The following is a 27,977-nucleotide window of genomic DNA, read 5'->3' as shown; positions in this document are numbered from 1 at the left end:
ATTGGCCAGCTGTGCAGCTTCGTTCTTCCACTCGCCTGCTCCACGGTCAGTTTCTAAGGACTCTTCCAAGGGAGGTTGGAACAATGCCGCAGGTGAAAGTTCCAGGTAGGTCAAAACTCCCACCCCCAAGAGAATCCTATGAAGCTCAGGACAGCGAGGCAGCCTTCCTTTATATAACAAGGCAGGGTAGCCAAACCCTAAGAACTGAGTTCATAAGCCTGCTCCTAAACCGATGTGGGTGGGTTATACAGTGCAGACAGAAAGTGGAAAAAATCCACTTTGAATAAGGCTGTTGGCTTCCCTAAATGAGTAATCTGGCTAGAATGTCAGGCATGTGGTGGCTCAACCGCACATGTGAAGTAAGTTGCCTGAGATTCTAAGCCTCAGCACATCTAGGCCCCTGTCTATACAACAACGGGATTGCTCCTCATTGAAAATAAACCCAATTTTTCATAGATTCGAATCTACACAAAGAGCATCACACTGCAGCAGCGATTTATCTCCCGAATTTTTTTTTTCTAGTGCAGTTATTAATGCGCACGTGTGCACATACGATGCTTTGGAGTAGAGACGAGCAAAGCTATAAATTTTATATGCAGAGCTCTGCAGATTCATAGAGGACGGAAAGGAAAGAGGCAGCAGAGGGATGTGAGCGTCTCCTCCCTCTTGCAGCCCATTCCCCCCTCTTTGTTTTAATTTTAAAGCTCCATCAATATGAAAACAGCAGGAAGGAATGAAGCAGCCAGAGGACACGATAGGAGGGAAGGTGGGAAATCAGCCAGTCACTTTGTCCTGACATCAAAGTTATGCCCACATGTCAAGATGTGATTTAACTCCCCTAAGGACACATAACTCTAATGCAGTGCAAACTTGGGCGTTGATCCAAAAGTTGTGGTAAATCGCAACTACGAATATGTGCATTATCACGTTAAAAACCTGGCGCTGTGGCGAATGGGCGCCTGCGTCATGTGTCCTGAAATGCAAATCTGCACATTTACGTTGGAGTAAAGAAGCCATATAGACATCCCCTAGGTAGAAACGCACGGCTCCCGTCGCTTCTCTGTCATCGCTCCGACGTTGCTTCCTGAAAACAGGAAGTAATGAAGCCCATTCAGTCTGGCAGGAGAGAGCACCAGCTGGACTTTTTCTGGGTGGTGGTGGTGGTGTTTGCAGCGCAAGGAAGGCCAGAAGGGGCAGAAGATGCATGAGAGGCAGACGACGTCATGTGAGCCAACTGTAAGTGCCCAGTAACGAGCGTGCAGTAAAACGCTCATAGGATGGAGCTTTCTGAACCCAGTCCCTCCTCCCCAGTGTTACAAATGCATAGCGGGGTAGGATTAAGAGTACACAGCAGCACACCCAGTCAATGGTGTTTGACCAACATGGGGTAGACGGAAGGTTTCCATTAATGGCTTAGATATTATTTGGAGCAAGGTAATGAATCCTTGACTTCATTGTTCAGACATACATGAAGGCAATATTTAAAAAAAGGTCTGGGGAAAATCCCAACTCACTTTCCTCATTTGTAAAAGTCCTGAATTCTTCAAGAAGTATCTCATGATTGGATTAGAAGATTATTGCATTTTGCCAAAAACGTATGTAAAGGATCTACATATTAAATCTAACTACCATTACCTTTGATAGTATTCAAAATTACATAATGTTCATACTGCGGATAGCGCAGGCAAAAAATTTACTAAAATGTCTATTTTCCCCTTTGTCCAGTATTTCAAAGATGTTATCAAAGGACCTTTTGCCATCTCAATAAAAAGGCATATCCCTTTTAAATAATACAATAAATGTGCACAGATCATAGTAAAAGAATTCTATAATATTCATACCGCATAAACAAGTACTCTCTTGCTAGAGTAGATTTTGTCACTCCCCACTCATAACTGTTAATTCTATTTGAAGAGAATGTTAAGATTATTTATTTATTTAGCACCAACAATGTACTTGGTGCTGTACAGAATATACAAATAAAACAGCAATACCCTGCCTAGAGGCTTACAGTCTAAAATCACATTAAAACATATGAAGGGGGGAAGGGGTTACACAAAACAGAAATAAAGGAATAATCATAGCAATGAGAACAGTAAATCAGGCTAAAATACCAAAAGCTATGGAAAATAGATGAGTTTGCAATAGATAAGAGTGCAATAATTTGTGTAAGGTAGTTATGTTTAATAAATACAACCCTGTTCTAGTTAGTACTTTTACAAACAAATTTTAAAAGGAGAAGTATGGGATGTTTTGCAGCAACAGTCTTTCTAGTATGCAGCTTTTGCTTCCTTCCAGCAACCAAGAAATAAGTTGAAATGAATCCTGAGGAGAGACATGCTAATAAACTGTCAAGGCAGAACCCAAAGCACAGATTGGTCTGTGCTTTGGAATGGTGAAAGTATGAAGTCAGTCCAGGAATTGTAGGTAACTGTACACTGGTCACTAGTGTTAAATGGGTATGATAGACAACGTAAAAACACACACATCTCTACTGTCATCCTACATGTGGCAAGAACTAGGAGGAGATTCTTAAAATGCTTACAGGGAAAGATTTGGGACAAACTTTAAGAGCAAACAGAATAACTACAAAGACCTGTGGGGGAAATGTCTACTGCTGGAGTAGAGATATAGAACAAGCCAAGGGGATAAGGTGGCTTTTAATATAGGTGTAATTGAGCCATAGTCATAATGCTAAAAATGGAATTGATTAATTAAGGAGTCCTGGGGAGTAGTGGGATGTCAAAGGGTCACTGCACAAGATGGCATTATGCCCTTTTACTAGTTTACTCCAATCCCTAAACAGAGGGCCAAACTCCCCCATAGCGGACGGCTCTCCATTGTTAAACCAGGATGCTGGTTTCAGTTTAGCCAATCAAGATAAAACCTCATGCTGGCAACCACCTAATCTGCTTATTGGAAGCTTATTGGATCTTCTGCTTTGGGTTGTGCTGCTTAAGCCAGTTCTCCACAATGTAATAAGAATAGCTGAGACTGGGACTGGACAAATCTGTCACTTTTGGTTTTTCCATGCATTGAATTTTAAAAGATCTCATGTTATTTCCATCCAAACTATGAAGAATTGAGCACATTTTGGCAAATTCTTATAAAAAATGAACTGAAGCTAACTTTGCACTGGCCAGATTCAGTAGGTACAGCTATTCCCAACATGGAGAGGACCATGCTGTGCCTGCCGGTCATATAAAAGATGAAGAGCCTGTTATGAAAAAGAGGTGGCAACCCAAGCACTAATATGGATGGACACACAAAGGCTTCAACCCCAGACTTTTCAGAGTTAGGCACTCACCGCTCTGAGCATGGATGGACAAATCAATCACTTTTGGTTTCTCCCACATTTGAATCCCCCCCCACCAAATCTTCCTGTTTCGTTTATGAATGAATTCACAGATTTTGGTAAGTTCTTTCCAAAAATCAAACTGAATAAAATTCTCATCCATCGCTAGTAGAAACTGCCTGGAAACAGCAACACTTGATCAGAGCCAGTTCCAGGTTTTGGGGACCATAAGCATGGACCACTCCCCCTTTCCTTTGTGCTGCTGTCTATGACCCTGGGTGGCTCCTACTCCAACCCACCTGCTGCACAGAGAAAAGGGGCAGGGAGCAGCAACGACAGTGCTATTCCTCCTCCTCCTTGAATGTTCTCCCACCTGAGAAGGTGAGTGAGAGGCAATAGCAGTTACCTGCTTCTGGGTAGTGGCTGCGACCACCACACAGGAAAGGTGAGCAAACAGCTGCTGCTGCTCCTTGTTGCCACCACCACACACTTTGGTGAGTGAGCAATTGGCAACAGTGGCGGGAAGAAGCAACAGCAGCCATCACTGTGACGTAACAGACCGTTACACTAGGCCCGTTGCATGTACCCTTCTCAGGCCAAGCACCACCACTGGAAAACCTGAGGGAGGGTTAATTAAAACCTTTCCCCTAGCTAGGAGGGAAACAGGTTTGATATATGATCTGCTCTAAATATACTGTGGGTATAATCTGGTGTGGGTGTTTAATAACAGTAAGGCAGGTAAATAATGCCAAGCTGACGTGGTATTTGGTAGCTAACAAAATAATAATAAGTTTATTGTTTTTTAAAAGCTTTAAATAAAAATATAATACTTTCAATCCTGCCTAATCTAAAGTCTCCACACACCAACCACCTCACTCTCTTTACACCAATCCTAAGTCCCTAGAATCCAAACTCTTCTTACTCTACAAATAAACAACTCTCTCACACGCACTCATAACTCCCTCACAAATTCCCAACGTTCTCCTTATATACTCCTTCCCCCCACCTATTACATCATAAACCACACCCACTCAGTTCTAACATTCCATACTTAGCAAACATATTAATCCAGACATATATAATATAATCAATTGTGGGGTAACGCCACAATCACCATCTGCAGTGGGGCAGCACTGAGGCACACAGGATCATATCCTCACTGCTGAGCAGAGAAAGAGGCCAGGTCATGATGGTTCCTCCTCCAAGACACAGGTCATTGTTTGCTGGTGGTTCCTCAGGGCACTGGAAGTTGAACCTCAGTGGCAGCCCAAGACTACTGCTGCTGTGTGAAGACCCTGCTTATTCATTGGTGGGAGAGATGGACTCTGATTCTGTTCAGGGATACCTCCATCCCTTCTTGCTTCATATATTCCAGGGTTAAGCCCTGGTATTGAAAACAGCTCCGCTGAGTTCTGGCACTAATTAAGCCCTGTTTGTAGTAAAGCATCACTGAGGTTTGCCCCAACACTGTAAAGTAAAGAAGGTTATTTCTTTTGAGTTAAATATCTAGCAAGTCAGTAAGAATATACTTAAGCGCATTTCCCTTCTTCCTACCACCCTTGATCAAACCAGACCAGGAGGAGGCTATTCTGTGCTTGCAAAGCATTACAACATTCTGCTGGAAGTTCTGCTATGATCCCTGTACTGAAAGCCAACACCTGACCAACTTAATTTAGCATTTGTTGAAACTTGCTTACCTGGTGACATGCCTCTACAAAAATGTCATTGCAGGGAGCTTCAACTCCTGCCCCCGTCAACATTTTTTATACTGCCATTGGTGATTACAAAATCAGAACTTCACAACTACTGATAATTTCCTGCCATTAGGGTGGCTAGAAGCAAAAATGGACAATGCTGTTGTAACTTTAATAGTAGTACAGAAGAGGGCATTTCAGCAGATGTAGTTTGCATGATAAAACTCCCCTCTTCTGCACTACTATTAAAGATGCAGGAGCTGCCATGCTCTTCCTATACTAGATTGTGCAGTGCGTCCTCCCTGAACCTTCTGCACTTTGCATAGCTTCCTTAGATTTCTGGCTGAAACTTGGAGTGGATTCATTGCCCCGCTGACATTGGAGCCACCAGCCTCCACTGCCTTCAGCTACACTAACAGGTCTTTTGGGAAACTACCAGTCTGCTCCAGGAGTGTCACCAGAGCAAGAACGCTCTCCAGCTCGTCTAGACCAATCCAGAGATGATTAACAAATGATTTTCTCTTCCTCAAAGCAGCTATTCTAAGGAATAACACATAGTAGATTTTAGGTTATTTGTGTGTTGAAGCTGCAGTATTATAGCTTTTCATACATTCACCTGGGTACAAATGGAAGATAGTAACTGGGGCAAAGCCCACTGGCCCCACCCTAGGTCTCCATGTGTTCCCTGTTGCTGCTTGCACAAAGTTAAAATTTGTACACAAGATCCCCAGATCTTGTGTAAAAGACCCTATTTGCCTCCAAGTATCTGTATACAGAGTCTCTTCAAGAACAGGGATTTTTTGAACATAAAGAGGGTAGAAGACCCTCAACACTCCTTTCCGTGTGCTTGTCTGTATCCAAATGAATGTATAGAAAGGACTACTCCAGATAAATCACACTGAAGTTCTTGAGGTATGATTAAAAGGACTGTGTCCAGTATGTCAAGAAGCTTGGTGAGCCGCCCCAAACTGCTTTCTCCATCGTTCTTTCTCATTGTAGAGCTGTTCATCAACTATGATGTCTGCGTAGTGGGCATAGGCAGTTCTACAAACATTTGGCCATTAAAAATGCAACTGTTAATTTCTCTGTATAAATATGAACAGCAGGAATAACCTTTATCAGGTGTTCTGCCCTGTGACCTGACCACATTTTTATTTATTTTAATCTCAAACAGCAGTGGAGAAACGTAAGTATTACGAGGCATTCCTTGTGCTGCCTGATGCTTTGTCAAGCAGTTGATCATTGAAATATCCAATAGACAAAATGTTCACAGCAGCCCAGGGAACGTCCATTTCCCAGCAGCAATTCCCAGGAGCTATTGATGAATGCATCTGGGCACAAGCGCTTGCATGGGGCATGGCGGAAGGATGCAATCAGTCGAGCATGGAGTGTGCTGTCCTCATGAGTCTGGATGACATGTTGCAAGGCATTTCAATGCTGGATCAAACCGTATAGATCATTATCCAGGTAGATAATGTTCTATATGTCCTATGCGAATGTCACCATGAGCTGTGCACAAATAGCCAACAAGCCAAGTGCTCTATATATCTACAATATTTTAATCACATGCCCCAAAGTTGAGTAACCCTTCTACAAGGTAGGAAACTATCTAGAAGTTGTAATTGGATTGGGAGACTACTACAGCTGCAGTTCTACCTTCATCAAAGTGTCAAGTCAGAATGAATGATTGAAGGATTTAGTTTAAACTTGGAGATTTACTGCCTGTTCATTTGGAAGCCTCTTTCAGACTAAAGACACAGACACACCATCACTTTTGGCTCCTAAAAAAACATCCGTGACTTTCCTTTATAACTGTGTAGTACAGCCTTCCTTAACCTAGTAACCTCCACAGGTGTTGGACTACAGCTTCCACCATGGCTTTCTGTGGGGATGATGGGAACTGTAGTCAACATATCTTGCGGGTACCAGGTTACGGAAGGCTGCTCTAATGGATAGCTGACCTATACATCAGTTCTAAGGCACTCTTCAGATCTTCATTGCCAGTATTGAGTTGAAATCCTACAGCTGCAGTCCTACTCAGTCTTACACAGAGGTAAGGTGCATTGAACTCAAGGGGCTTACTTCTGAGCAGATATGTGTAGGATTGCACTGTAAGAGCTTTCAGGCAGAGGGCTCCCAGTGTTAATCCTCAAAAGTTTTGTGCAGTTTCCCCACCTTTTCTTCCTTAATGGATGTTTCAGCTATGGAAAAAGACGGAAGAAGCTGTGGTATTTCACCTGGGCAGCGGGTGGGGGGGGAGGGATAAATTGAAGATGACATCATTTGGACTCCCAAGTGATTGGACACTAAATGCCTCATCTGGAAGTATTCTAAGTATAAAAGTAAGAATCAATTCCCTCTAGCAATTAGCAGCAAAATCCTATTGCTGTAAGCTGTACCACCAACAGCACTGCATGCTGGGAAATTAGGAACAAAAGCAAATGGCTGAAGTGGGTTTATGTTGACCTCAAGGTTATGGATTTGACTCGAAGCTTCTCTATCCCTTGAGCTTCTGGTGGACCACTAAACTTCTACCCAAAGACTGGGTGCTGCACAGTGGGCAGAGGTTGACCTGCTGAGAAATGGCTGTCTTTCTGGGCTGTCTGGCTACTGCTGGGTGCACAGCTGAGCATGAGCCACTTTTGGCCAGCCATCCCTGTGTGCAAGGGTTCTGGTGCTGCTGGCCTCTTTGTCCTTGTGGAACTGAGATGTGAACCAGTGGCTGCTGGTTCAGCGTGTCTGTAATTAGGTGTTCAGAGCAGGATGACCCCTTGTGCCCAACCTTCCAGTCTGGGGGTGGATGTGGATTTCATGCTGTCCTCACTCATTCTCACCTGTGTTGTCTGTCTGGGAAGTGGCATGGCATGGCACCTGTCACTAGCATGGCTGCAGGCAGTCCCATTTCATTGTCTCTACATCCTGTGCCAATCCTGCTTATCAATGGTGGCTGGTGGTTCCCATGCCAGTGGGGCAGAGAGTCCGCTCCGGGTTTCAGTCAGAACTCTGACTGAAACCCGGAGCGGATTCTCTGCCCCTCCGGTATTGGAACCAACAACCTTCACTGCTGCTTATTCCTCCTGCTGAACTGTATCACTTCATTGCTTCTTTCATGTGCACCATGAAAGCCATGCTTGTATGCAGAAGTTGTTCCTGTCCATCAACACTGTATTAGTAATAGTTTATTGTTGATATAATATATCTGCAGCCTTTTGTTTGACACTGAGGCTGCAATCCTATGAACACTTACTTGGGAATACATTCCACTGAACTCAGTGGGGACTTGCTTCTTCATAAGCATGCATGAGATCAGGCTATAAATCTATTAGGTACACAATGCCAGAAGTACCTTGATACCACCTGAGCAGAAGCAACTTTCCCAATAAGCACTACAACCTAAAGTAGCCCATAGTGCTGCAGGGATGTGTATATCCGAGGTGTTTCCATCTCTTCCTTTTATGTGATTGTACCTGAACACGCCATCAGTGATGGCTGTAACAAGTAACATCAGGTCATTTGAAAGGCCAGAACCTGCCCTTTGGAGGTTTGATTCCACAGCTATTTGTGAGCCCTTCATGCATCCTGCATCTTCTGTTCTCTGAGCAAAACCAACTGTTGCTGCACACATTTCCCACCAAGTACCAGGTGGATTTGTTTAGTGGCAGAAGGGTGGTATCTTACACCCAGGTTCTGATTTCCAGAGAAGGAGGCTAAGACAACACCGAGGAAGCCTGAGTCAGGTAAGACCCTTTTTTCTACATCATCAGGCTGCTCGTTAGCTTGGAGTTCAGCAATGCATAAACCCTGGCAAGTTACACACACTGATGAGATTGTGGATACTTACCAGGTAGGAAAGCAAAACCCATCCCTCTTGATTCAGCTTCACTCTTCTTATTGTCAGCACATCCACTCAGTGTTGCAGAATGAGATGCACCAATATTTCTGTTCCGTGGAGATATGCGGGCTCCAACCATCTAGAATAATGAGTGAATACTAAGAGATGCTTGTCAGTCTTCACCTCTGCAATTCATCTATGCACTCACGCATCCATTGTCTGTCATTTCTGCTCCACCCCCTCCTCAGTTAATCACTGGCCTCTCCAGTTAAAAGGATCTTGGGTAGAAGTACTGAGGGGGGGAAATCTCTGGCGAAAGTGCTAGAGCTGCACTGTCAGTCAAAATCATCTACACCAAGGTAGATGAATCCATGGTATGACTCACTCTAAATGAGGGAGCCCTCTTTTCCCCCCTGTAGCCATCAAGTTGCACCCAGAATGGTGCCACAGATAGGGATATCAAAGAAATCCACAATGGAATCAGATTAGTTCAGATTATTATGAACTGACCTATGGATTCTGTAGCGGACCAGTTCCCCCCAGCCACCCCCAGTCTGGCGTATTCTGCAGACTTACAGATCATTTTTCAAACTTTCTGTAATTTTGCTCAAATGTAATACTAGAAAAATATGCAAAAAAATTAAAAAGGCCAAAAATGCACATTTCCCCCGTAGGCTATAGCATGAAAATGTGTAATATGGGGAGATTTGTGCATTTGGGGGGGGGGGGATTTTCGCACATGTAAATTTGGAAACTAAAATAATAAATAAATCCAATTCTGTCAGTGAGCAGACAATGGAACAAAAGGCACCTGATAATCTGTGAAACACAGATAGAATGGATTTTACCCAATCCTTACATCCCTAGGTGCAGGTGGGTCTCCATTTCCATAGCAGATGGAATACTCTTTTCAGTCTTACAATTCCCTGTAACATGTACAAAGAGCAAGAAAGCCTGAGCCCTTTTCTCAGCACACAGGGGGCTGACACAGTGAGTCATCAGTGATTGTCCCCCCCGCTTCCCATGACAGCAGTGGGGCTGGCTCAATGACCTCCTTGCCTTTTTCCTGACAGAAACCGACGATGCCATGCGCTCCTTCGCAGAGAAGGTATTTGCGTCGGAGGTAAAGGAAGAAGGAGGCCGGCATGAAATCTCCCCCTTCGACGTGGAAGATGTCTGCCCCATCTCGCACCATGAAATGCAGGAGCACATGTTCAAGGAGGAGAGCACAACTGATTCCGGAAAACGGTGAGAGAGCCTTGCCTGTGTATGAGTGTGCTGGGGAGCATGCAGAATTTGGGTGAAAGGAAGAAGACCTGAAAGACTGGGCAGGTAACAGAAGAAGGTGTGGCTCAGAGGAGTCTCATGCAGGATATATGAAGGCCTGTTTCAGATGAACTCGTACACGGTGATCAGGAAAGCCGAATAACTCGGAAAAGACTGGCTGCTGAGCCTGGGAAGACTTGTGTGCATGGGAAACTGTGCAAGGTATCAGAGCAGCTTAATCTCACCAGATAAGACTAGGAAATTCAATGTATTTCAACACACAGTCCCCCAAAAAACAAAGATTTTCAAAATCAAGGGGGATATTAAGCATTCCTCAAATAAGTTGGCTGGTATTGTGGGGAAAGGAATCATACCTTGCCACAAAGTGATGATCACCACTATCCTTATCCACTCAGCCAATTCCCACCCCCACCCCAGCTACTTTTAGAAGCCGGGAAGGGCAAGGATCCAACACACCAAACTGTTATCTAATCTGTTGATTTCCATAGTTGAGCCTATTGTCCATAGTATCGGAGCACTGGGATTTTGTTCCTATTCTTCTGCAGAATTACTGTTGCTTAACCCTCCCCCAGAATGTGTGTGTTTTGCTTCCACCTGCAAATGTCTTTGAATTCATATTGCAAGTGTGAAGAAGCCAGAAAAAGGTGCAAGCCAAGTCCGGAAAAATGCCAGATCTATGTAAAGTCATTTGTGTGTGTGTAGACACAATTTAATTTTCTCTACCAGTCCTCCGAGGCCCTAAGATAATGTCTGCCATTCTAACTGAGATGCCAGACTTTAAATGCAATCACAGCCAAGAAATAATAGCCATGGGAAGAATAAGTTCAGCCTGATCAACCTGTGTGATAGAGGTTATAACTGACAAACTGTGGATCAAAGTATGCAAACAGAGTTTGAAGTTGTGTTGCATTCTTCTTCTTTTATGTATTTTGTAGTATTTTTGTATCCCATGTTGTACCCCGCCTTGATCCAGAGGGAGAGGCAGATAAAAAATGAATGTGTTGTTGTTGTTATTCTCCTCCTTCTTCTTTCCTAGGAAGAGGAGGCTCCTACGGCTGAAGACCATAGCACTGGTTCTTCCTATTGCAGGAAAGTCTTCAACCAAACTGACTGATTTAGATGAGGTCATCTCCTCCTCTTCTTTGTATCAAGACGTGCCAAAATTTCAACGTGTTAAGATCTCAGGAGACTATGCTGCAGGGGTCAGTAGCTGGAGGTGCCGAGCCATCTCCCATCTCTTCTTCCTTCTCACTAAATCACCTAGATGATTCAGACATGGTACTCCTGCTAGTGACCTTTCAGTTGCAATAATGCAATGTTCGATTTGCACTGGGTCCCTACACAGGAGGCATTCAGTTAGGGGGAGTAAATTAAACTGCTTTGAAAGAATTAAAACAAAAATAATGAAAAATCAAACTGCTAAAATAAAAGTTCAGCAAAATGCCACAGGCGCTGCTGTGGGGGAAGGATAGCCTTGATTCTGTTTACTGCAAGAGTTGTAAAGTGGAGAAGTACACAGCCCCCAAGGAAGTTCAAATCCCATTCGTCCCTCTACATTGTACGGCAATTATTGGGCAAAGCTAGCACTTGGAGGAGTGGCTCCTCCAAGCCCCAACCAAGTCTCTCTCCCTCTCCCTCTTATTTATTTATTACATTTTTATACCGCCCAATAGCTGAAGCTCTCTGGGCGGTTCACAAAAATTAAAACCATGAAGAACATAATAAAACATCCAACAATCTAAAAAACAAAATACAATATTAAAAGCACAAGCAGGATAAAACCACACAGCAGAAATTGATATAGGATTAAAATACAGAATTAAAACAGCAAAGTTTAAATTTAGGTGTTAAAATACTGAGAGAATAAAAAGGTCTTCAGCTGGCGACGAAAAGAATACAGTGTAGGCGCCAGGCAGACCTCTCTGGGGAGCTCGTTCCACAGCTGGGGTGCTGCAACAGAGAAAGCCCTCCTCCTAGTAACCCTCTTTCTCTCCCCTCATGGAGAAAAGTAAAATGGGTGTTGGGCAGGGTGGGGCTTCATGACATCCAGGGAGGGCCTGGGGCTTTGGTGCAGGGCCCCATGCCCTGACCTCATCCGGTCCACCAGAATGTTCCTGGGTGTGATCTGCTCCAAGGACCTCTCCAGTTCCCCACCCCTTCCCCACAGAATCAGGTTCATAAAACAACAAAGGCACGCGATGGTCACTAACTACATCACAAGCAATATCCGCTAGGGGCTCGTCCACAATGGCGCTTTACCCCTGGATTGTTTCGGAGTGGTGGCAGGTGATCTACGTGATGCAGCCACCACTCTGAAGCAATCCAGGGGCAAAGCCCCAAAGCTCCATACTAAAGAAGTTGTGGACTTACCCCAACTTTTTTTTAGACTGGAGGAAGGCTTCACGCCTCTGCGGAGCCTTACTAAGGAAAAATAAATAAAATTTAAACGGGGTGGTGGAAATCCCTCCATGGAGGGAGCACCCCATTCCCCCCCCCTTGTTCCCCCGTTATCTGTAAATGTGATCCTTCGCATTTATGGCTAAACAAAACAAAAAGCACGTCAGTCCCATTTTCCCATTAAACCCCCCACTTACCAGAGCAGAGGGGGCGCGGATGCTCCCAGGTGCCTCATGAGTGCTTGGGTGGGCGCGGCGGTGGGCAGCGGCGGGAAACCCTCAAGTGCTCTCCTTCCCATGTAGGCGCTGGGAAGGAGCGTCAATGCAGCCGTGCTGCGGCTTGCACTGCCGGGTGCAGCATTAACAATCTCATATAGCTGAGGGCCTGGTGCGCATGACACTTACGCAGCCTTCCATGTGTGATCACATTAGGAATGAAAATATTGTCCCAGATGAAAAAATATTGTGGTTATAGAGTATTTGGAACATGTGATTTATGAACCTCTGCCCTGAACTACCATGAAAGACTATGATGTGTGCTGATTATGTGCCACAGATGAGCAGCAAAGGCATATTTATTGAGCACCAATTGTGAACATGTAGAAAAGGCCTTGGGGAATTCCCACTCACTTCCAGTCTTCATACCAAGTGTTGAGTCCTATAGGATGCAACCCAAAAATGAAATGGGGGAAAGAAGAGGTACGAAAACTCTCCTATAACTACTCCTAGCTGTGTCTCATAGTTTCTGCATTTTAACTGAAGTAACATGAACCCCTAGAGAAATAAATCAAACCCTGAGGTGGTTTTGCTGGGTCAGGGGATATTGATGAAACTGAAGTGGGACCAGCCTAGTGCTCAAAATAGCTTCAGGAGTTCGGTGCTGTCACAGCCCTTAATTGACTTTTATTGCCAGTGTCACACTCTAGACCTATGGGAGACATGGTGGCTGCTGGAATATCCTGCTGCAGTTCACCTGACCGTATGGAAAGGAGGACAGCGCTCCTGTATCTTTAACAGTTGCATAGAAAAGGGAATTTCAGCAGGTGTCATTTGTATGCATGCGCCACCTGGTGGAATTCTCTCTTCATCACAACAGTTGAAGCTGCAGGAGTAGGGTGACCATATGAAAAGGAGGACCGGGCTCCTGTATCTTTAACAGTTGCATAGAAAAGGGAATTTCAGCAGGTATCATTTATATATATGGAGAACCTGGTGAAATTTCCTCTTCATCACAACAGTTAAAGCTGCAGGTGCCCTGCCCTCTTTTAAATCTGGTCACTTTAGTACAGCTCCTGCAGCTTTAACTATTGTGATGAAAACGGAATTTCATCAGGTTCCCCATATATACAAACGACACCTGCTGAAATTCCCTTTTCTATGCAACTGTTAAAGATACAGGAGCTCTGTCCTCCTTCTCATATGGTCACCCTATGCAGGAGCCCTGCCCTCTTTTGTATCTGGTCAAGAGGGCAGGGATCCTGTAGCTTTAACTGTTGTGATGAAGAGGAAATTTCACCAGGTGCTACATGCATACAAACAAAACCTACTGAAATTCCCTTTTCTATGCAACTGTTAAAGATACAGGATTCCTGTCCTCCTTTTCATATGGTCAGCCTACCTGAGAAAACTCACTTCCTTTAGGCTCCATCCTAGGGATGGCTCCAGGTTTGAGGGATCCCTTGGCAAAGTGGCCTCTGTGCATCCTTTCGGTGTGATTTTGTAGCATTGCATAGCAGTGGGCAATGTTCTTTCTTTTTTAACAGTAAGACTGGGGTGTTGAACTTCAGGCCTGTAGGCCAAATCTGATCCACATAGGGTCTAAATCTGGCCCTCCGGGATTCCACAGATGGCCACTCCCTTTTCCCCTCCCATTGATTGTTTGGAGGTTTCATGGCTTTTGTGCCATGTATTCCCTAATTTGGAAGGTTGAAATGCCTCTCCTAACGCTTAGTTGCCAGTAGTAAGTGCTTTAAGCTAAAAGATGCTGGTATTTTGGGTCCCACGAAACATACAGCAAAGTTCCTATGACTGGCAGCCTCTAATCATCAGCCATTTTGTTTTCCCCACAATGTCCCAGATTTTGTATTGGTCCAGAGCAGCCAAATTGCATTCACCAGCTCTCAGTGCTCCTGGGGAGGGTGAGTGTGAAACGGGTGTCAGTGCGGTAGGCCCTGATACTTACCATGTGCCGATGCTAGGCCTGCCCCATCCTCATTGCTATTGCTACCCAACCAGGCATGCTACGACAACACCATGTATAAAGATCCTATATTACCTAACTCCCTGGTGATTTTCAGCACACATAGTTTTGCATGCATAAGTGTTTATGACCTCCACAGAGCTAGGAATATTAACAAATGTTTCTACAGGTGACTGTGGAGGACTTCGAACTGGTCTGCCAAGGCCTGTACCGTGCCCTATGTATCCGAGAAAAGTATATGCAGAAATCCTTCCAGCGTTTCCCCAAGACTCCCTCCCAGTTCCTGCGTGCCATTGAAAATGAGGTGTGGAAACCCAATGAAGATCTGTGGCCAGGTAACTAGACAGTTTGTGCAGGCTGAATTGAATGGCCACAAGTGGGTGAACAATGGCTTAGGAAACCCAACCTATCCCACCTGTGCGTGAATCCTAGCGCAAAAGAACAGGTGTCTGGGAAACTGAAGCTACTGTGTGGGCACCATCTGTGACTTTGCTCTAGTATGGAATCATATCTGTGCAGAGACTGGGGGCATGTCTACACCATACATATATCCTGGGGTCATCTCTAGGTCATCAATGTGCATCCAAATGATGCATAGGGGATCCCGGGGTCAAGCAGGGACAACCAGAGCCTTTCCCTGGGATAACTGGGACTGCCGATTTCCTGGTTTTTCTGTGGTCCTGGGACAACCCCGAGGACCGCAGGCGGTGTGGCGCCCACTCCCGGGGTTGTCCCTTCTTCCTTGCGAGTAGTGGGGCTCTGCCACCAGGCATGGAGATCTGCACCCATTGGGGGTGAGGGGGGAGCTGTTTTGCCATTGCAGCGATGGCTCTTGGTTGTTGTTTTTTAATTACTTTCCTTTTGATGCACAATCATGCCCTCATTGCTGTGCAAAGGTCTCCTTCAAAAACAAAAAAAACCCACCATGCTGGACTTCCCTCTTTCCTTCCGGGATGTCGTGCTGGTGTTTGGACGCTGGGGGACGATCCTGGAAGAGGGAAACCCCAAGATCCTCCCTCCTCCCTCCTGGAGGGCTCATAGGTGTAGATGAGCCCAGGGAGTTGAGGCTGTAGAATACTTTGGAACTTGGGATGCTGAAAGGGATTTTCTGGCAGGGCCTAAGGAGGAGAGGAACCTTCCAGAAGGAGCTGTAGAGGTTTGACTCCCCATTCCATCCTTGCTCACACCTTTCTCTCAGTAAAAAGGATCTAATTTAGTCTTAAATAACGCTTCCTGCCAATGCATACGTGACTCTCCTTATGTACCCCCCAGAGAGTAGAGGCCGGTGGCTCTGATTTCCGTGGGATGGGGAACCTGGTCTGAGTTTCAGTCAGAGACAGCCAGAATTCTAACGGAGCTATCCGAGGTGAACATTGAAACTGGAGCCACCAGCCTCCAGTGCCCCCACAGGGTGTTAGTCAGAGATTCTCAACATCACGCAGCCTTAGCCTTAGGGACGTATTCCTTGAGCTGGACCACATCTCCATGTTTTCCTGTTCACCACAGTTCACTATTCACAACACACCTCAAGAATCACAAAAGATGCTCAGAATTACATTGCAATCTGCAGCGTCCAGTCATACAGTCAGGAGTCAATTTTACACGGAAGAAAGACAAAAACTTTTGCAGAAGTTCTTATTTTAAGGCAATCATATGAAGGGGGCTTATCGCAGGGCATGATCACTTAAGCCATTTCAGCCAACCTTCCCATAATCAAGTGGTTTTCTAACAATTTCCTACAGCTGCAGAATTTAATTTTCACAGATAGACAAGTATAAAAAAAGCATTCTAGAGACCTTAAGCCCTTTTCTTTGCCCATCACTTGAGCACTTTTATTGGATTTGGTTTCAGAAGAGTGACAAGGAATCAGATGTGAACTTATACAGAATCCTATGCAGCGCCTAGTAGCATATGTACACTTATTTGGCAAGGCAGCTGGCAACTATTATGCAGTTAGAATTGGTTGTTGCAGCTGTATAGTGACGGTGAGCATTTCTTGCTACTAACAAGAGTTACAGAATGTGCAGTGGCTGCTTTGCACGCGGAATACTTTTCTTTCTGATAAGAATGCTTATTTCTTTCTTGTGAGAAACTGTGTTTCCTGGCAAGGAAGAAATCCCCCTCTTCCTCCTCCTCAGAGGGAAGTGTGTGTTTCTTGTGCCAGTCTGAAACTCAGAGAGTCAAGCACTATAAAATCCTGGGCAGATTGCCTTGCTAGCTATTCTCACCTGAGAGGGGAAGGCGCGCCACCTGCTCAGGAAGCAGCCCTGGGACGACGCCTGTTGCATTCTGGGAACCAATGCAACACCAATTGAGGGGGTCATGTCTACCAATTGAGGGATGTGTGTAAGCTTAATCTTTGCTTTCATTATCTGAATCCATTTCCCATCAATGAACTATATCATTTTTTCACACAAGTGGACATATGAAAAGGAGGACAGGGCTCCTGTATCTTTAACGGTTGTGTAGAAAAGGGAATTTCAGCAGTTGTCATTTGTACACATGCAGCACCTGGTGAAATTCTGTCTTCATCACAACAGGTAAAGCTGCAGGAGCCCTGCCCTCTTGACCAGATAAAAAGAGGGCAGGGCTCCTGCAGCTTTAGCTGTTGAGATATTGTTCCCCACCTCAATCCAGAGAGAGAGGTGGATAAGAAATAAATATTAGATGATGATGATGATGGAATTTCACCAGGTGCTCTATGCATACAAATGACACCTGCTGTAATTCCCTTTTCTATGCAACTGTTAAAGATACAGGAGCCCTGTCCTCTTTCCCATATGGTCTACATGAATCATATTGGTACCTCTGAATCTGTTTAGTGTGGGTCCCAGTTAGATCAGGCCCCAGGTTTAAGACAGCACTCTTCCTCTGGATTTTAGTGTTCACTCCACCTGTGAAGGATGGTGAAGATCCTTTCCGGTCTGACAATCTACCTGAGAATCTGGGCTACTACGTGGAAATGAAGGGAGGTGTGGTGTACGTCTATGCTGACAAAGCAGCTGCTGCCAGGGGTGAGCCCAAGGACCTGCCCTACCCTGACCTGGAAGTCTTCCTTGATGACATGAACTTCCTGCTGGCCCTTATTGCTCAGGGGCCCGTGTAAGTGTCCTAGAGAGCCTTACCTGTGGTACGGCCTGTCCATTCACATGGAACCTGGGCCAGCCCAAGAGATTGTGGTGCCTCAGGCAGAACATCCAAAGGGCACCCACCCTGCAATATTTAAACAACAACAACAACCCATATGGCCATTTCCTTAATCTGGGGGTGGTTAATGTGAGACTCTTTTCCCCCCATTGACCATTACAGTAAAACCTATACGCACCGACGCCTTCGATTCCTGTCCTCCAAGTTCAATGTACATGAGATGCTGAATGAAATGGAAGAGCTGAAGGAACTGAAAAACAACCCCCACCGAGACTTCTACAATTGTCGGAAGGTGAGGGATCTCTCCTCAGTATTGTATCCTTAAGGGAGATGGCATAATGATGTCTTGCCAGGTAGGGATGTTGAAGGAAGGACCTCCAGTTGCAAGGCATCATGGGGGCTTTAATAACAGGTGGGAGAGCGGAAGAAGAATGAAGGGCAAAAAGGAAACTAGACTAGAGCACTGCAGCAGAACCCATGATTCGGAACAGAAGCTTCTGCTGGCTACAGGCCTTTTAGAAATATCATCCATGGGAAATTTTTGTAATGCTACACAGTGAGTGTTGATGGAATGTCTCTTAGGGTTTCTGATTGGAAACTAATATTGTAAGCCAGTCTTCCCCAACCTGGTGCCCTCTGGATGACTTGGACTACAACTCCCATCATCACAAGCTAATATGATCAACCTTCCCCAACAAGTGCCCTCAGATATGTTGGACTACAACTCCCATAATCCCCAGGTTATGCTGGCTGGGGATGATGGGAGTTGTAGTCCAACATATCTGGCAGGCACCAGGTTAGGAGAGGTTCTTTGAAACAGTCCTTTGTAATGTTTTTAACACTTACCACAAGGTTCACATTGTTATGTACTCACCTAAATGTAACAGTTATTGGAGATGACGGCATACTCACCAAACGCATTCAATTATCCCTCACTCTAACCACATATTTCCCTCAAAGCCTCCATATATAACCTGCCTCCTTGTCTTCCATCCCTTACAAAATTTGCAATTCTTCTGATATTCCCCAAAATATAAAAGAATATGTTATGCTACATATAGGTTCATGGTTTCCTAAACAGAATTATTATGCTTTTTATCACAGAATTCAAGGCCTCCCTCATCTGTGCCTCCATCAATATAATCACTGTGAAGGGGTCTGGGGGAGGGAGTCTTCTGCAAGAACCACCCTCTCCTGGGTTGATGGTTGTCTTCTCCCACAGGTAGACACGCACATCCATGCTGCGGCTTGCATGAATCAGAAGCACCTGCTGCGATTCATTAAGAAATCATACCGGGTTGATGCTGAAAGGGTGGTGTGCAAATCCAAGGACAAGGAGTTGACGCTCAAGCACCTCTTTGAGCAGCTCAACCTTCACCCCTACGACCTGACCGTGGACTCATTGGATGTGCATGCAGTGAGTCCCACTACCCTTCCCAATGCAGGGGGCTTCCCCACCCCACTCCACCCATGTTCTCTGCCCCCAGCCATGAGAACCACGTGATTGGCTCTGGCTAATCCCCGTCAGTCTCTATGTTTGTGTGCTTTTCCGTTTGCTCCTGGACATGACTACCCCTTCATGCCACAGGGACGCCAGACTTTCCAGCGCTTTGACAAGTTCAACGCCAAGTATAACCCAGTGGGTGCCAGTGAGCTGCGTGATCTCTACCTCAAGTCTGAAAATGCCATCAATGGTGAATACTTTGCCACCATCATCAAGGTTAGGCAATGTGGTATGCCAGTGTTTGTGTCTGTGTGGCTGGTAAGCTGAGGATGAGGCCAGCTCCTAGGGCTTTTCTACATGAGGCTTTTAGCCCGCATCTTTACTGAGATTTTTGCTTCTGGATTCTCTGTGGGATTAAGTTTGGCTCCTTTACATGTCCCCCACCCTGTTCACACACACCCGGTCTCTCTTCCTTTCTATATGTTTCATTACACAACCACTAGGTGGGGCTGTGGTATCCAGAATGGTGCAATTACACTAGGTTTCTGTAATGCCGTTTAGAAAAATATTAGACTTTTTCCGTTAGGAAGAAAAACCAAAATGCAACAGTGGTTGCAAAACATAAGAGAGGCTCTGGAGGATGTTGATGTCATGTAAAGGACCCACAAATTACCATGAGTGAGTGGTACAATAAATGCCTTGTATATAAATGCCTCGTGTATAAAGGCTCCTAGACACAAGTGATCACTTTCACCTCTGATTTCCCAGGAGGTTGGTTCCGACCTGGAGGATGCCAGGTACCAGTATGCAGAGCCACGACTCTCCATCTATGGCCGTTCACCGGAAGAGTGGTCCAAATTAGCTAGCTGGTTCACCCAACACCGTGTTTATTCCCCCAATATGAGATGGATGATCCAGGTGCCCAGAATCTAGTAAGTAGAGTTGGGCAGGAGGGTGGAGAACACCTTTTACAAATAGCATATTAAAAGTATCAGCCAGTTGATTCTTGCTGAATGTTAGTAGTTCGTTTGTTTTTGAGATTCTAAGACAAGTTCAAACAAAGCAGTTTGAAGCAGTTTGACAAGTTCAAAGCAGCACACTGGGAATTTAAAAATGCAGTTAAAACATGTAAACAGCACAGACATTAAATGGATTCTGTATATCACGGATATAACAACCAATTGCTGGGTATTGCTTTGTCACACGCTTCTAAGATCGAGAACCAGGGCAGGATTTCAGATGCAGCTGAAGGGACAAGGGCTATGTAAACAGGGGTGGCCTGTTTTGATATGTCTGCAACAGGAATTTGGTGTGGTTCCAGTTGCAGGGGTCCTAACACTAACAGCCAGAAGGCATGGTACAGGTTTTCTGTCTCCCCACCAGCCTTTAACTGATTTTCCATGGTAAGAAAGAAGATGGAAGAGGAGGTGGAAAAATATGGGAGGATTTCAAGTGGATGATGACAATGTCTAAACTTCACATAAAATTCAATGAATGAGGCAAGGTGATTGCACAGAAAAAGCCTCATCTGACTATAAAAGCCTCATAATACATGGTTGCAAGGCAGGCTAGTGGTTGGAGCATCATGGAAAGCTCCAAGTAGCAATGGCCACCAGAGGAAAATCCGGCCCTTTGGGGGCTATATGGATTTCCCTGGAACACCCGGCTCAGTTTGCATATCATATCACAGGCTTTTCCCCGAAATCTGGGAAATTTCTCATCCCTCCCCCCCAAATTACCATTTATGCACATTTTGACTGTGATTGGTGTAATGAATTTTTAATTTGCACAAATTGCCAATTTATTTTGCTGCAATTTGCACAAATCATACAAATTGCAGCCGGAATTTGTGCCAATTCCTCAGATTGCAGCCACAACTTGTGTAAATGGTGATTGCGTAAATGGTGACACAATTTACAGCTGCAATTTGTGCATATTATGCAAATTGTGAACCTAATCTGCATAAAATGTGATTCTAGAAAAACAAAGTGCAAATCCACAAACTGGCCTGACTCATACAGATTGGGTCGGGCTAGCTTGCAGATTAGTGAGCTGGAGTCTGGGGGCTGCAGGGCAAACTGCTGAAAACCTGGCAGACTTCTGTCTCTCTCTCTCTCTCTCTCTCACATACACACACACACACACCAGATGGATTTCTCTGACATTCCTAGTTGTAAATGAGCGATTGGCTCCCGCAAAGGCTGGAGGTTGACTAGGGCCTTATGCATCCCTCCATCCCTTCTAGCCCTTCTAGCCTTCACCTCTTGCCTGAGAATCCTTAGAGGGCCAATCCCCTGGCCTGGTGTGCTCCTTGTGCCATTGGGCAGGAACAGCAGAGCAGGGGGTATTTGACTCCTCAGGTGAATCAGCCTCAGCTGAAGGTGTCCCCTTGGGTTCAGTACCAGGAACCCAGTTCAGTTCCTTAGCTGGTGGTAAAACAGTCTCGTCAGCCACCTGATTCAACCAGCTCACTTTCATCTTACCCTGAGATTTCCGTAAGTCCAGGGCTATGGCATTGCTTTAACTCTAAACAGCTTCCTTTGAATTCTTTTGAGCAAAGTAAATGAGTAGCAAGCTGGGACACGACTGACTGGGACAAAACCTGTGCCTTGCCCATACGTTGGGTTCACCACTGCATGGGGAAGGAAACTAGGAGCAAATCTACACGTAGTACTGAAGGCGCTTGCGTGCGAAAGAAGAGACGGAGGAGGCGGCGGCTGGGGAACCGGCCGCGTCCTTGCTGCTGCTGCTGCCGCCTCCCCGCCGGCCTCCTGCTGCCGGGCTAAGAGCCACCCAGGTCGGAGAGCTCGGAAGCCGAGCTCTCCGACCTGGGTGGCTCTTAGCCCGGCAGCAGGAGGCCGGCGGGGAGGCGGCGGCGGTGGCAAGGACGCGGCCTGTTCCCCAGCCGCCTCCTCCTCTGTCTCTTCTTTCGCCGTCTACACCATCATTTTGACGGCGCACGCAAGCGCCTTCAGTACTACGTGTAGATTCCCTCAAATTTGGCTTTTTCTCAACTGTGCTCCCAGTTACAGCCCACTTATTTTTTCTTTTCTCTGAAACATTTCATCTTGGGGCCCAATTCAAAGTGATGTGCTGATCTCTAAAGCCCTAAGTGGTCAAGACCGCCATGTCTGAGGGAGCACCTTCTCCCATACGCTCCTGCCTGATTGCTAAGATCATCTGCAGAGACTGGATCCTGCTGCCCACAATGATGTGATGGGTGCCTACCAAGGAAAGAGCCTTCTCTGTAGTGCCCCCGGCCCCATCTGTGGAATGCCCTTCCCAGGGAGATCCACTTACACGTTTAAACACCAGATCAGGACCTTCCTCTTCCATTTCATCTTTAATTCTGTTGCTCCAGTGATTAACTTTGCTCCAGGGTCTTTCATATTTTTAATGTTTTCATTGTTGTATTTATTGTTTGGGTTGTTGTTTTATTGGGGGGGGGGAAGCGTTAAACCACCCCGAAGGGATCTGCCAGTTGGGTGGTATATAAATCTAATAAACAAACAAACAAACGATGTGGGGACTGAGCTAAATGCTTCTGTCTTTTCTGACTCCCTCTCCCAGTGATGTGTTCAGGTCAAAGAACTTTCTGCCACACTTTGGGAAGATGCTGGAGAACATTTTTGTGCCCGTGTTTCAGGCGACCATCAACCCACAGGACAATAAGGAACTGAGTGTTTTTCTACGCCACGTGAGTACTCTGGTCATCCAGGCAACAGTGCAGAAGGCCTGGGCCTAGCCTTAAGATTGAGACAGGCCAAGCTGTGTGAAAACCTATGGCCAGAGCACAGCTAGTACTGTGTCAGAAAGCCAATCCACCTGAAGGTGAATCTAAGGCAACACGTCCTTAACCACAGGGGTGGGGAACCTCTTTCAGCCCAAAGGCTGAATTCAGTCCTGGAGCAGCTCTCGGGGCCTGCATTTCAGTGGTGGGTAGGGTCCAAGGACAAAAAGGATGGGGCCAAAATACCAGCATATTTTATTTACTGCCAGTAATGAAGTCTTAGGAGAGGGAAACCATGCAAAAACCACCAAGTGGGTATAGCTAGCTGGAGAACCCTGGAGGGTTGAGATCCCCGGAGAGCCGATTTGGCACATGGGCCTGAGGTTCCCCACCCCGCTTAACCAGATCAGGCCGACAATCCACCTCACTCAGGATCCTGTCCCTGCAAGTGACATCTATCTGATATGGAGAACAACAGGCCATTATTGGATTACCACCAGACCCAGCAAAGCAGTGCCATGGACCAAAGCGGCCACCCCGCCCAGACCAACTGCAGTGGAGAATGGTCTTAACCCTCGGGTGATGGGAATAAAAGATTCTTAATTTTGTATTATTTGTATGGGATGGGGTGAGGTGGAGTATAAACTCTGAGCTTGCTTTTGGAGCTTTCCTCAGGAGCACTTGTATGATTTGCAGATTACTGGTTTTGACAGTGTAGATGATGAGTCCAAGCACAGTGGACACATGTTTTGTACCAAGAGCCCCAAGCCAGAGGAGTGGAGCCATGAGAAGAATCCATCCTACACCTATTACTTGTACTACATGTATGCCAACATCACGGTGATCAATAACCTCCGACGGTGAGTCGTAGCCTGAGCTGAAGGATGGCTTCTGAGTAGAAAGGCTTCAATGCTCAAATATCCTGCACTAATCCTTGGTGGGAGTAGCACTCCTAGTTTTTTCTGGTTCTGGTAAGACCATCCATTCACCCCGGCAAGCGCATATTGTATTTCAATAACTTGTTTGCATCAGTCCTTTCCCTTGATTAATTCCAGCTCTAGGAGGCACCATTCCAGGTTCTGCTAGATTTATAGTGTTGGCAGAAGAAATGAACCCAGAGATAATAAGGTCAGGATGGTTGAGATCATCTCACTCAGATATTTTTTTTTCCCTCCACTAGTTTAAGAACAGGTGCTCATGCAACATTTTAAAAGCCCCTTTCTTTGAAAAGCTAATGAGACTATGGGCCTAGCTAAACATTACGTGCAGACATATACAATGAAACCTGGTGACTGCTTTTAAAAAGAAAAACAGCTTTGGGAAGGATTAATTAAGTACAGAGAAGCATTGGGAGGAAAGGGTGCTTAATCCTTCCTGTGCTTGCTGCCTCTTGGATCCAGACTGCTCTGTAAATTTCTTCTATCCAAAATGGGATTTGAAATGCCTGTGGACCTTGAGGGTTTTGAACTCTGTGTGGAGAACAGCAGATGGAAGTCAACTTGGAGCAGAGAAGCAGCAGTTGCAGGAAGGGTTTTCACATCTTCATTTCTAAATTTCTGTCTCCTCCTGAAACTGTGTTTTCTTTTAAAAAATGGCCATTGGGGTTTAGCTCCTCTCATTTGCATGTAATATTTAGTTGGGCCCTCAATGTCTGTTTTGAGTGAAAATCTAGTTTTGAAGCCCTGGTATATTTTTATTGCTCTTCAGTCAAAATCCTTTTTAAATGGAAGTGAAATCTGGAGGGGACATAGGTTACTTCCAGAGGAGACTTTTATCAGGCAATCACTTTGCCTCACCCACAGGATTTAATGGGGGAGTCTAAATGTCATCCTTTTTCACTTGTAACACTCCTGTGTTTTCCCATCACTTCTTCTGACTTCCCTCCCACCACACACACAAAAATCCATTCAAGAGAAAAAGACAGAATAGCTACATGATGCCTTTCGATTGGTAGCACTACGAGCTGTCCATCTGGTAGCACCCACAATGACTGTGTTCAGACAACACGATAACCCAAAGGTTGAGCGTGGGCTGTCATTGAACAACCCCTGTAGAGAACCCATGGTTTGTTGTTGGATTGTGAATTGTGGGTTGTTCATGGTTGGTTAGTGCAGCTGGGTTCAAGCTACACGATAACCCATGGTTCAACGACAACCGACACTGAGTGAGGGGTTATCACATTTTCTGAACCCAGTCAATATCTAGTGAAATCTCACTAATGAAAAGCACAAAAGGGCAATGAAGTCCCTGTTCTATTTGCTAATCCCTTGCAAATATATTGAAGGATCTATGTGGCTCAGCAGTATATCAGCACGTTGGATCTCCCTTTGAGGAGGGATCCTTCTGGGATGCTAAATAATGCTAAGTATATCTAGTGATCTGGACCCTGAATAAAGGTTGCCTTCTTGCCCTCAGTGAGCGTGGCATGAACACCTTCCTGTTCCGTCCTCATTGTGGAGAGGCTGGTGCTATCACCCACCTGCTAGCCGCCTTCATGACTGCAGATAATATTTCCCACGGCCTGAACCTGATGAAGGTGAGTTGCAGCAGGGGAGAAGCACTGTCACGTGCCTGGATGAGATGTGCGCCCTTCATATGCTCATTTGGTTTCTTTTCATACCCATGTTACATCTGACACGTCTCCTCCCTCCCCCGCCCCATGCCAAAGAAGAATGTAACACTAAGCCCATCTCTTGAATTTGAACATACTGATTAAGGCAGCCCGTTCTATGAGCATCCCTTCACACACCCCAAAAGATGGCAGGAAGTGTTGTGACCTGGCTGGACTTGATGCAGCCCCCTCCATGAGGAGCTCATGCCTCCTCAGTGCTAAGAACCTACCACAGACATGTGTGTGGGGCTGTAATTGGGAAGGTCAGGACTTTGTGGTTACAGGTCATGCTGAGCAGTGACCAATAAACGGTATGTGAACCGTTCTCTTGATCATGGAGACAAATTCCTGAACTCCCACTCAGTGCGCTTCCAGATGAGACTTTTACCCTACCATCACCCTGCCTCAATTTTATGGGGGGTCCAGACAAAGCCATCTTCTGCTCTTGTCCCTCCCCTATTTTCAAAGGCTGACATCAAGGGTCGGCATGGTTGGGCACCTGCTGAGGGCCCACATCCCAGCAGGGGCCCACTGACAAGAGCCCCTCTAGACTTGCTCCTCCTTCTCACCCTTGCAACCTGCTTGCACACCTGCCTCTCGCACTGGCCCAGACAGCGGTGATAGTGAGAAGCAGGAGCAATAGATGCTGATGCTGCTTGCTTGCTCACCTGTTCCCTATCTGTCAAGCAAACAAGTGGCAGCAGTGTTGAGAAAGAGGGGGAGCAGCAATAGCAGCTGCCAATCATGGTGGTGGACACCTTGAGGGAGGGGGCCCATTGAGGGCGTCCTACCCATGGGCCCTCAAAAACTTGGAATCGGCACTGGCGCTTTCCCATTGCATCATCCATATTTTTCCTTACTGAGGAAAATCTGTTAAGGAAAAAACAGATGGAACTTCTGCATTGTTAATAGTAGGCGCCTTCTGTCTGAAAGGAAGCTTAGAAAGATGTTGGAAGACCCTTCTCAGGGTATTCTTTGGGAGGGACTAGAGGCCCTTCTGCCTGGAATGACCTGATGCAGCGGTCCTGCTGTCTGTCTTTCTCTCTCTCTTTCCTTGCAGTCTCCTGTGCTGCAATATCTCTACTTCCTAGCCCAAATCCCCATCGCTATGTCCCCACTCAGCAACAACAGCCTCTTCTTAGAGTATGCCAAGAACCCACTTCTCGATTTCCACCAGAAGGGACTGATGGTGTCACTGTCCACCGATGACCCTATGCAATTCCACTATACCAAGGTAGGAAGCAGGGTCCTCTCCTAGGGTAGATGCTTGCTCTCAGAAGTGCCAGGGAAGCTGGCATGAGGGGGTGTTCCAGTTCCTGCAAGTGCCTTCGCAATGTGTTGCACTTTTGTTTTCCTCTTTTTGTTCCCCAGGAACCTCTCATGGAAGAATATGCCATTGCGGCACAGGTCTTCAAGCTCAGCACCTGTGACATGTGTGAGATCGCACGCTACAGCGTCCTGCAATGCGGCCTGTCCCATGAGGTATGTTGAAATCTCAAAGGGGTCTAGACTCACCACTAGGTTTAGTCACTAGGTATATGACAAGGATTGAGCAAAAGAAAATGGGTATGAAAAAGGAAGGGAAGCAATCTGATAACTTGGGGAGAGGGCCGCCTCGGTGGCTGCTCCCAGACTCTGGAACCCTCTGCCCAGGGAGGCTGCATTGGCTCCTTCTCTGCTGCCCTTGCTTTCACAGGCAAACATGATTTTATTCAAACAGGCCTTTGGCATGTAAGCTGTTACCGGGTTCTTTGGGTTTGAGTGATGCTTTATTCCTTTTATTCTTGTGTTTTTAATATTTTTATTATTCATTTTAATCGGGGGGTGTATTACTGCCAGCCACCTTGGGCTCCATATTTGCTGGGTGGAAAAGCAGGATACAAATCAAATAAATGAATCAGGGAAGTCACGACTGGAAGGGTTGGGTGAAGGGCGGCCCTCACTCCCTGCGTCACTTCCACAGGAAAAGCTCCATATGCTGGGAAAGAATTATCATGAAGAGGGTCCGCAGGGCAATGACATCCGCAAGACCAACGTGGCCCAGATCCGCATGGCCTACCGCTATGAGACGTGGTGCTATGAGCTTGACCTTATGGCTGAGGGGCTGAAAGCCGTTGAATAGGTGGCTCTCGGCGCTGCAGCTTTACACACCAGACCCCTGCTGGAACCACGGAGCAGGCCTGAGCAGGAGAAGCAGCAGTACCATTCAGCATTGGGCAATTAAGGGGATGGGATTATAGCCCCAATGCTATTGTTTCAGATTACATTCATTCTAAAAAAAAAAAGTGCAGTGTGTTTGTTTACTAAGCTTTGTGCTCCTCTGTTTTGCAAGCAGCAGTTT

At 45.9% G+C, this 27,977-nt stretch overlaps 1 protein-coding gene across 3 annotated transcripts; it reads left to right on the top strand.

Moving 5' to 3' along the window:
* The first annotated feature begins 3 nt into the window (after positions 1-3).
* Positions 4-27,883, top strand: AMPD1 (adenosine monophosphate deaminase 1). Of its 3 annotated transcripts, XM_063143546.1 has the most exons (16): positions 6-105; positions 6,164-6,175; positions 9,895-10,069; positions 11,145-11,310; positions 14,874-15,039; positions 17,587-17,806; positions 18,014-18,143; positions 19,074-19,268; positions 19,440-19,571; positions 20,064-20,227; positions 22,866-22,992; positions 23,722-23,885; positions 25,441-25,561; positions 26,697-26,870; positions 27,008-27,118; positions 27,600-27,883. In XM_063143546.1, the coding sequence occupies exons 1-16, from the start codon at positions 84-86 to the stop codon at positions 27,756-27,758; spliced, it is 2,238 nt and encodes a 745-aa protein (XP_062999616.1). In that variant the 5' UTR covers positions 6-83; the 3' UTR covers positions 27,759-27,883. The 3 variants fall into 3 exon arrangements, with proteins under 3 accessions (XP_062999625.1, XP_062999616.1, XP_062999632.1); XM_063143555.1 differs by lacking the exon at positions 6,164-6,175 and having other exon boundaries at positions 4-105; XM_063143562.1 differs by lacking the exons at positions 6-105; positions 6,164-6,175 and adding an exon at positions 7,243-7,284.
* The last annotated feature ends 94 nt before the right edge of the window (positions 27,884-27,977 follow it).

This window comes from Elgaria multicarinata, chromosome 1, assembly GCF_023053635.1.
Source record: "Elgaria multicarinata webbii isolate HBS135686 ecotype San Diego chromosome 1, rElgMul1.1.pri, whole genome shotgun sequence".
NCBI classification, from domain to species: Eukaryota; Metazoa; Chordata; class Lepidosauria; order Squamata; family Anguidae; genus Elgaria; species Elgaria multicarinata.
This window is presented reverse-complemented; position numbering and strand designations above follow the sequence as displayed.